This window comes from Hydra vulgaris, chromosome 13, assembly GCF_038396675.1.
Source record: "Hydra vulgaris chromosome 13, alternate assembly HydraT2T_AEP".
Classification (NCBI taxonomy): domain Eukaryota; kingdom Metazoa; phylum Cnidaria; class Hydrozoa; order Anthoathecata; family Hydridae; genus Hydra; species Hydra vulgaris.
This window is the reverse complement of record NC_088932.1, coordinates 49,555,001-49,566,403: the sequence shown is the minus strand read 5'-3', so window position 1 is coordinate 49,566,403 and position 11,403 is coordinate 49,555,001. Positions and strand designations below refer to the sequence as shown.

General features: G+C 27.0%; 1 protein-coding gene across 2 annotated transcripts in view; it reads right to left on the bottom strand.

The window, feature by feature from the left end:
• Positions 1-3,608: 3,608 nt before the first annotated feature.
• The window catches only part of LOC136090261 (uncharacterized), a 16,903-nt gene continuing 9,108 nt past the window's right edge, over positions 3,609-11,403 (bottom strand). For both annotated transcript variants that reach the window (XM_065816513.1, XM_065816512.1), the window contains exons 2-4: positions 8,124-8,276; positions 5,518-5,920; positions 3,609-5,323 (exon numbers count right to left, since the gene is read on the bottom strand). In XM_065816513.1, coding sequence (XP_065672585.1) covers positions 4,171-4,947 — 777 coding nt within the window. In that variant the 5' untranslated portion in view covers positions 4,948-5,323; positions 5,518-5,920; positions 8,124-8,276 and the 3' untranslated portion in view covers positions 3,609-4,170. The remainder of the gene's footprint in view (positions 5,324-5,517; positions 5,921-8,123; positions 8,277-11,403) is intronic.

Genomic DNA, 11,403 nt, shown 5'->3' with positions numbered 1-11,403 from the left:
TAGGTCGCCTCACGTTCTGCGGTCTTCAAGAGTTGTTAAACCCAATACTTGCAGTCTTTGGACGTATCGTGGGTGCTTTATTAGTGAAACCGTTTTTGTCGCACACTTCTGCACTTTTTCTAGTGTTTCAATGCCATGTTTTAAAAACGGCGACCAAGCTATTACCGCGAAGCCGAGATGTGGGCAAATAGAAGCTGTATACAATATTCGCCATACAACGACTGCAGGATGCTTTTTTCAGCTTACCAAGTACTTGATTGGCCATTGAGGCTGCTTCTCAACTTGATTTTTTAATTTTGAGTTGTCTGAGACAATGACGCCAAAGTCTCTTTTGTTCTTGGTAACTGCAAGTTGTATTGGAGATCCGTCATCGCTGCACATTGAATATTATTGTGTTGACCTTTTGGCTTCACGGCGTATGTGCATTATTTTGTATTTTTCCACGTTGAAAGTCATGTAGCAAATTTTGAACCACTCTACGGCTATGTCTATGTCATCTTGTAAAATCAAAAGATTTTCATCAGACTTGATAATGCTAATAAATTTGCCATCATTTGCATATATTTTGATGCGATGCGCAATCTTGTTTGGAAGATCGTTGATAAAAAGGGGGCAAAAAAAAATGGTCCTAGAACCGATCCTTGTGGAACTCCACTTAAAACAGGTACCCAATTTGATATATATACTTTCATGACTACACGTTGTTTGCGACCTAAAATCCACTCTTCGATCTAAATCAACAATGCACCACATATACCAAGTTCTCTCAGTTTGTGTAGCAAGCGTTGATGAGGAATTTTATCAAATGCTTTGGTGAAGTCCGTATAAATGACGTCGGCAGAGTAACTTTGGTGAATAGCCTGTGTCACGTGCCCTCAGAAGATTGGTTGTGGAGCCTCGTTTGCGTACAAAGCCATGTTGGGCTTTTGAAAGCAATTTGTTAACAACATAACTACTTATAACTCAATCGTGAATAATTCCTTCTACGATTTTGCAGACGATTGAGGTTAGAGATATCGGCCTGAAGTTCGAAGTATCAATTTTGCTTCCTTTTTTTTATATTGGCGATTTATGTGATTTTCTCCATTGATCCAGGATTTCTCCGCTTGCAATTAATTTCTTAAAAATAAGCGCTATTGAAGGGGCAAAATCAACTGTAAAATTTTTTAGGATGCGTGGATAAACACCGTCAAACCCCATTGATTTAGTTTCAACCAGATCTTTAAGCCGTGTTGCAACTTCTTTAACGGCTATGTCGCTTTCAAAAAGAGTAAACTTGAATTTTGTTTAATTTAAGGAACCAACAGACACTTGGATAAAACACAATTCAAAACATAATCCAAAAATATTAGAAGACATTTTTAAGAACTTTTTCTATAGAGTCATTTGAGATGACACTAGAGACGATTATGACTCCATAGATAAATTAATTTTCTATAAAAAAAATTAGTTCTGAAAATAAAATTTTTTATAAAAGAGTTCTAAAAACGTATACAAAAAAAATAAATAATGTTAAACAAAAACAAAACTTAACAGTAAAGTATTTTTAAGAAATTTATCTATATAAATTTGTTAATATATTTTATTTATATATATATATATATATATCTATTTGCTTTGAAAAAATTGTGCATAAAGAAATAATTTTTCTAATAGATATAGTTTTTCTGAAAACTAATTCAAAAAAAAAAAAAAATCTTACAAATAATGTCACTAAACACACTCAAACCTAATTTTAGCTTTATCTTACAATGTGGCAACCAAGCCAACTATAACACTACTGTGGATCACAAAATTTTTACTAAAACTTTGAAAATTTTTAAAAAAAGCAGGTAACAAAACTGTTTTTAAATTCAGAAAACAATCTTTAGCATTTTTAAGAAAACGACTCTTTTTTATAGCCGTTTTAAAAAATGTATTTATCAGATGTCTTAATATATAAAATAAATGCTTTGTGTGAGATGTTTTTCAGAGTAGATTTGCTATGCCTGAAATAAAAAGTTTCAAAGATACTAGCGATTATACTTTGGTCGATGTTAGAGTTCGGTCTTATTTGAACATTGGTTATCGTATCGTTACGGTGTACTTAAAAGTTTTAATTACATGTTTTAAATTCAAATTCACAAAATCTCATCATTGTTTTTGTAATACAAATATCTAAAACATTTTTGCTTTTTCTGGTCTTTAAGATCAATAGCATATTTTAAAGATGGATTTAGCTCATTTTTAATGTTTTTAAATTTTTTAAAATGTTTTAAAATCATTTTAAATGAAAAATTTCTTGTTTTTCTTTTAAATCAAACCAAGCATGAGTATACAGATCATCACAATTGATGATTTTTTGGAAGGCCTCTATTGCCTAAAGTTTATTTAATTAATTAAATAAATATACATTGTATTAGAGTATTTTTTCGAAGTTAAAAAATATTTTTAATAACAAATAATTTGAGAAAAATGACTTTTTTTTGTTTACTCTTTTGACTATCTTTTGCTTTACATTAGTTAAATATCATATATATACATATATATATATGTATATATATACATACATACATATATATATACACATTTATATATATATATATATATATATACATATATATATATACATATATATATATACATATATATATAAATATATATATAGTAAAATTGCCTAAACTCGGCCACCATATAACTTCAGTCATTTAAGGAAATATTTAAAAAACGCCTACAAAACTCAAATTTTACAAACTTTTTTTCTCGAATAATGTTTGTTATAACTTCATAACTATGAATCTATAAAAAAAATAATGTTTGTTTTCAACCTGCTGAAACAATCCGTAAGCAAAACAACAAATCAAAAAAGACATACTATTAAATGTTAAAATAAGCAATGTAGGGGAGACCGGGGCACGTTGGTCCCCTTTTTTTTCCTTGATGTGTAACTTTTTAGCTTTTTGTTTTTTAGTTTATTTTTTTTGGAAAAAGGTTGACTAGTCCTTAGACTATCCGGAAAAAAAATTAATAAAAGTTCACAATAGCTTTTTAACACATTAAAAACTGCTTTTTTTAGGTCATATCGGGTGGGCCAACCTACCCCGTTATCGGGGCAGGTTGGCCCAAGGATTGGGGCAGGTTGGCCCACATACAACTTATGGCAGACTTTGAAGTGAGAAAACGCTCATTGAGCGAAAACAACTTTACAATTTGATGAAACAAACAACTTTATATCTTGATAACTTTACAACTTTATAACTTTACAACTTTATAACTTTATAACTTTATATCTTTACAACTTTATAACTTTACAACTTTACAACTTTATAACTTTACAACTTTATAACTTTATAACTTTACAACTTTATAACTTTACAACTTTATAACTTTATAACTTTACAACTTTATAACTTTACAACTTTATAACTTTAAAACTTTATAACTTTATAACTTTACAACTTTATAACTTTACAACTTTATAACTTTACAACTTTATAACTTTATAACTTTACAACTTAAAACTTTATAACTTTATAAATTTATAACTTTACAACTTTATAACTTTAACTTTATAACTTTATAAAACGAAATTGAAACAACTTTAAAACAATAAACTACAAAAAAAGAAGTCAAAACAAAATACAACAATTACATATTAGTTAACAACAGTATAAACATTTATAATCTAATCCCTTTGCATCTTTTTCTACACAACTCATATGGGCCTAACGCTGACAGCTTGAACACTGTATCCACACAGCACCTGGAAGGCTGTTTGAGAACGGTTTGAAGCAACTAAGACACAAGACATCTTCCTTATTACCATCTTTGTTTTTCTTGTTGCGTTTTTCTTTTACAGGTTGACTGGCAAAAATCTTCCTTGTTTTAGAGTTACTTGGACGGGTTTCTTTGATAGAAAATAGTTTTTTATTTTTTGAGCCCTTCTGTTTTTTTCTTTTGCTGCTTTCTGTGCCTGTTGCAAGGCTTTTTTAACAGGTGTATCAGTTAGTATAGCAGAAATTCGTTTCCGATTTCTGAGCTTATTTAAATTGTTTTTTCTAGGCTGAGCTTTTTCAAAAGGCCTTACTTCTTCAGGAGATGGTATAAGTGAAGAGTTTAGAGTAGCACCTGATGTGCTGTCTAAATCTGGAAAATTTCCTTTCTCATTTGAATTAAATTTTTTCATTTGAATTAAATTTTTTCATTTGAATTAAATTTTTTGAATTTTTTTTGTTTACAATCCACAGCTGAAACTTCGTTTCTAGGTGTTTGTTTAGAGATGCTAAAATCCACAGATGACATTTTAGTGTTAGGGTCTGGTCTATCTGTTAAATACGATGGCAAAAAATCACTTTCTGGAAAAATATCTCTGTTAAATGGATAAATACCTGTTGCATGGAAACCACTAATTATGTTCCTTGGAGTTATAGCATTAGAAAGTGCTGTTTTTACTATACCAGGTATGTCACAGATAGTCATAGGTTGTTTGTTTACAGTAGCCCATGCATCACATGCTGAGTTCACAAACTTTTTAAAAGGACCATAAACACTTCTATCTAATGGTTGTAATTTATGACTACAGTGTGCTGGAAAAGATAAAAGTGTGATACCATTTTCTTTACAAAAATCAAGTACTGCTACATCAAGATGAGAGCTGTGGTTGTCAATCAATACCAGACAAGGGCAATCAATGGAACAACGTGCATGGATAGAAAAATGTTTGATATATTTAAGAAAATTTGTCTCTGTCATCCATCCTGAAGAATGTGCTGATCCATCACATCCTATTGGTCCATCACGAATAAAGTGAGATTTAAAATTAACTCTGGGAAAGATAAAATATGGAGGTATGCTATTGCCAATCACACTAACCGCCAAAGCCATAGTCACTAATGCTCCTCTTTCTGCTGACGTTACACGAACTATCTGGCGAAAGCCTCTACGTGCAACAACACGATCAGGCCGCATTACTGTTGTGATTCCAGTCTCATCAATGTTCCAAATGTCTGAAGCACTTAATTTTAACTTATTCAAAACATTGCTTAAGTTGTCAAAAAATAAATTTACATTATGTTTATTAAAACTTGTGCACCGAGCTAAACTTGTTGCTTGAGGAGAGCGAACAGAACGCTTTGGATGCCTTTTTAAGAATCCGGAGAACCAATCACTACCAGCAGATTGAAGTTCTATCCATGAGTTAGGAATTTTCCTGCTACAAGCAACAGCATATGTATAAGCAAACCGTCGAACTTCTTTAGGAGAAAGACTTCTTTAGAGAAAGGTAAATATCACTTGCTTTCATTAGGTATTCTTCAAGCAAAACTTCCTGCTCAGGTTCAAATACCTAAGGAAATATAAAATATATATTACCATTAGACATAAACATTAAAATCATATTAGGTATCTGTCCCAGTCTCTAAAAAAATTCAAAATTTTAAATATATCTAAGCAGTATTTTATATTGAAGTATCTTATTTAATATTTAAATAAATTACAGTACTAAACTATATTCAAATTTGTTAGAGAAAATATAAATACCTGAAATCTTTTGGCATAGCCAAACTTGTGCCAGGGTTTTTTTTATCTAATTTAGGTGATAATCTCTCCCTATAGCTGCGTTATCAGGCGTATGTTCTGCATTAGGTTTATGTACTGTTGCAGTAACATCAAACTCGAGTTTGTTATCATTATTAGAATTTAAAAGAATAACTTGGCAATCAAGTTCTACTTCAGTTTGAGCTGAAGTATTAGATGTAGATGGCAACCTTTTAGATATGCAATATCTTCCTAGAGTCTTACGTGGTATATTAAATTCTCTACTAACTGCTCTAATTGATCTTTTATATTTTGTAACTTGTATCACTGCCAATAACATTGTTTCTTCTGACACTTTTCCACATTGTGACTTGCAAATATAATTTCGTATCATTTTTAGGTAGGTCTAAAAAAAATGCAAAAAACCAAAAGTACATTACTTTATTACATGTTTTATATTTAACTATTTCTTTTTTATTTAATTATTTATATACCTGCATACATATATATTTAAAAAATTGCATTTTATATTTTTCTTTTTTAAAATACTTATTTACTTTTAGTCATTAATAATTTACATAGCTCATGCCATATTAAATTTATACATCATATACAAATTTAAGTGTTAAGCATAAAAAGTTAAGTGTATTATGTATAAAGTATTAAATTTATATATGTAAGTATAACTAGTATGTAAAAGTTTAAATATCAATTAAATTTACATATATAAGTTATATTATATGCTAAATAATATATATAATAAAAATATATATAAATATATACAATGTTTAAGTTTAGACATATGTAAATCTAAGATAAAATTACATTTTATAATGAGATGATTTATTTAAATTTAAATCTTATGTATTCCAATGATATTTTCTTATAATCGACGTATAAAACCCAAAAAAACGTATAAAAATAATGCCAATTTGTTTATAAGGCTAATTTCTGATCTAATATGTTTTACTAGTTTTAATACTTTTATAACAAAAACAGTTTTTCCGTCACAAATTTACCCGAATTATTTTAAAAATCTACAGGGCAAGTTGGCCCCATGGCCAACCTGCCCCGGTTGCATCGGGCCAATCTGCCCCATTGTCATGTTTAATGTATGAACAACTTTCGCCTTAACTGTCAACTAATTTTGTGGAACATTATATACTAAAATAATCCTTACACTATAACCTTTAAATATGGCATTTGAATAATGCTGTACTGTCAAACGTCAGTGAGTATAAACACGTTAAACAAGTTTTTCAAAATTTACTTTGATCTATGAAAAATTATTAAAACGGCATTACACACTCAAATATGGTCCGATAAATATGATTTTTTTTTGAAAAAAGGATTGAATTACTAACAACCTTCACTTAGATTCCCAGCTAGTTAAAGTGTCTAGCCTTTGAATAAACTCGAATGGGCCAACCTACCCCGTGGGCCAACGTGCCCTGGTCTCCCCTATTAAAATAAATTATCTAAGTTTACCTTAGTATTATTAAGAACCTGAAAATTAATTATATTTACAAATTTTGAATGTTACCTTTTTTTTTTAAAAATTATTGAAATTTTGAAATACTCTAACTTCAGTCATTCATGGATAAACAACCAAGAGGACTTTAGGGTAAATTTATCAGTAAGTTTAGACTTTTTATAATGGATACTCACTACCTAATAGGCACACGGACGTCCATAGTACGTCCAAGGTTGTCCAAAATGGACGTCCGTCGACGTCCATTGGACTTACCAAAGGCAACAACTTTCGTCCGTCCAATTTGGACCTATAAAGTACGTCCTAGGACATCCAAAACAGTCCGTTCGGAGATCTTTTGAAAGTCTTAAGGACGTTTAAATTTTGTCCGTTCATTTAGCGTTTAATTTTATTCAGATCATTCTCATACCGACTAGCAACTATAAAGAATGGAGCCTTGATATATAAAATGAAGTCTTTTTTTCCCACAAAGCCTAAATTTAATATACGCGTGTTTTTGGGATTCAACACAAGTGGCAAGCTTCATTAGGATAATAATAAGGTTACTTAATAATTAAATAGTTATATAAATAATTAAATCCCAGTATTTACACAAATCATTACAAAAAAATAAAGAGTAATATTTTTGACAATATTAATATAAATACATTATTATCTTGCAAAAACATTATTATTTAGCTTGTTTTAATATGTCGTCAATGACACAATCAATGATGCTTGCATCATGACCAATTTTGTCACCAGCAATAGTATATAAAGAAATAATATTTATCACAAAACTGTCTGTCAATCACAGAGCATGTTTTAGAAAACCAAAAATAAACAACTAAATTCAAATGCAAAGTAAATAAACTTTGCTTTTGAATTTGATTTTCAAAAAGTTAACAAACTAAAAGAAATCCACAAAAAAAACTTATATGTAAATATTTGTTATTAGTTTTGAAAAGTCATACATAAAAAAACTAAATTAAAATTAATAACGACCGCAAATATATTTGCAAATAATGAAAAGAAGAAAATGAGCAATATAATACTGTTTCACGTTTTGCTATTTACTGCTAACAAAAATATTTTAGTCTTATATAAGATGTAATAGTACAAACTATTCAATGCCCACCTTTCATGCATTTATAGTTAAGAGTGCTCGTAAATGTACTCTTTCCTTTCCATCCAGCCTCGCTGAATAGTGTCGGTATTCCATGATAGCATTCAAAACATTATAACCTGTTTTCCGTGGAGTTGCTCCTCCCACTCTTCTAATTAAAGTAACCTTAAAAATTATTAAAATAAACTTAGAGCATGATTAGATATTGAACCAAATTTAAATACCATATAGAGTCAACACATACTGTGAGCAAATTAATCACCTTTTTTGACAAATTTATAAGTACTAATATATATATATATATATATATATATATATATTATATATATATATATATATATATATATATATATATTTATATATATATATATATGTACATATATATACATATATATATAATATATATATATATATATATATATATATATATATATATATATATATATATATATTTGTATATATACATATATATATATATATATATATACACAAATATATATATATATATATATACATTTATATATATATACATATATACATATATATATATATATATATATATATATATATATATATATATATATATATATATATATATATATATATATATATATGTATATATGTATATATATATATATATATGTTTATATAAAATATATAATATATGTATATATAAAAATATATATATGTATAGATATATATATATATATATGCATATCTGTGTATACATATGTATATATGTATATATATATATATATATATATATATATATATATATATATATATATATATATATATATATACTTTTAGCTTTTAACTGAACACTTAATTTAAACACCAAGGCCGCTGTGGTTAGATTAAAGTTGAGCACGGTACTTTAAGGGACGTGGTCAACACATACTGTGAGCAAATAAATCAAATTATAATTTATAAGTACAAATTTAAAAGTACTAATATATATATATATATATTTATATATATTTATATATATATACATATACATATATATATATATATTTATATACATATATATGCATATATATATATATATCTATATCTACAAATTTATAAGTACTAATATATCTATCTATCTATCTATCTATCTATATATATATATATATATATATATATATATATATATATATATATATATAAATATATATATATATATATATACACATATATGCATATATATATATATATATATTTGTATATATACATATATTTATATATATATATATATAAATATATATATATATATATATATATATATATATATATATATATATGTATATACATATATATATACATATATATATATATATATAAATAAATATATATATATATATATATATATATATACAAATGTCTATATTAGCATTTATATATATATATATATATATATATATATATATATATATATATATATATATATATATATATATATATATACACACATATATATATACAAATATATATATATGTATATATATATATATATATATATATATATATATATATATATATATATATATATATATATATAGACTTTTAGCATTTAACTGAACACTTAATTTAAACACCAAGGCCGCTGTGGTTAGATTTACAGGGTTTATGCGAAATATAAAACATTTTTTAAGAAAATATAAAACATTTTTTTAAAAAATATAAAACATTTTTTAAGAAAATATAAAACAATTTTTAAGAAAATATAAAACAATTTTTAAGAAAATATAAAACAATTTTTAAGAAAATATAAAACAATTTTTAAGAAAATCTAAAACATTTTTTAAGAAAATATAAAACACTTAATTACGTAATTACTCCTTAACACTTTGGAATTTATGAGGTTTATTCATGACAAAGAAGAGAACTATAAAAAATAAAAAAAAGGATGGCGGTAGTAAATTAGTTGTCAGTTGTAAGTGCCTAAAAAGTATAATTTTTTGAGTCTATTATCAAACTTTTTATCATACCTTAAAGTTTGGAATCAGACTTTTAAGTATGGAATAAAAGTTTTATATTTATAAGATATAAAACTTTTATTCCAAACTTAAAAGATTTAATATGGTGAGTAATGTTCGTTATAGTTTTAAGTTTATATCAAGTACAATGAAAAATAGAAAAATTACTATACACATATTAAACAAATGCTTTTTTTTATCCAGAGAAAACTTTTTAAATGCAATACATATGTTATCATGCCTTACTATGCTTATAATTAAAATATATTATTCAAGCTTTATTTTGTTGTTTTAACTGATTAATGGAAAATGAGAGAGAAAGGAAAAAAAGAACACTTATTACAAAGGATATTGTAAGAACCATAAGAAAGTCAATTCTAAAAGAAATGAAGTTAAAAGAAATAGCGGAAGAAGTTGAAATATCAGTTTCTGCAACACGTTCTATTTCTGATAAAATCAGTAAAGGACTTAGTGATGATGAAATCACATCAGTAAAAAAAGGAAGGCGCAGCTCTTATGACGAGACGCTTAAATCTGAAATTCGATTGTTAATTGAGCATGATCCATCTCATACTTTAGCATCATTGAGAAACATTCTCATTGAAAGGAATATTAATGTATCTATACCAACAATATCTAAGTATTTGAAGTCGTTGGAGTTCACTAGAAAACGACTTACATTAGTACCAAAAGAAAGGAACTCGCCGCAAATTGTTGATTTAAGACAAAGTTTTTGCAGGACTATAAATTCGATTCCTGACAATAACTTAGTATTTCTAGATGAAACAGGCTTTAACTTACATACTTCTAAGCAATATGGCTATTCTATAAAGAATACAAAATGTTTTGTTACAGTTCCAGCAAATCGTGGAAAGAATGTAAGTCTAATGGCCGCTATAACAGTTAATGGTATTCTAAGCTTTAAGATAGTGGATGGTGCCTATAATGGCAATATTTTTTGTGATTTTATAACCAATAATTTAAGACCGTATTTCCTAACAAATCCTCATTTTGTACTAGTATTGGGTAATTGTGCATTTCATTGTCGAAGAGATGTAATCGATTTGCTCGGCCAATCCAATGTTTCAGTTTACTTTTTGCCACCTTATTCACCGCAATTGAACCCGATCAAGGAATACTTTAGTTGTCTTAAAGCTAATTATACTTCTATAAGGCCGTTTCCAAAAACTAGCAAAGAAGTTAAGGCTACTTTAAATTGGCTTATACCGACAATTGGCATTGATTTTTGTGGTTGGTATTGTAATATGAGAAAATGGGTTTTGAAAGGCATAGCAAGGCAAGAGTTTTATTAAAGTGGATACTTTGTT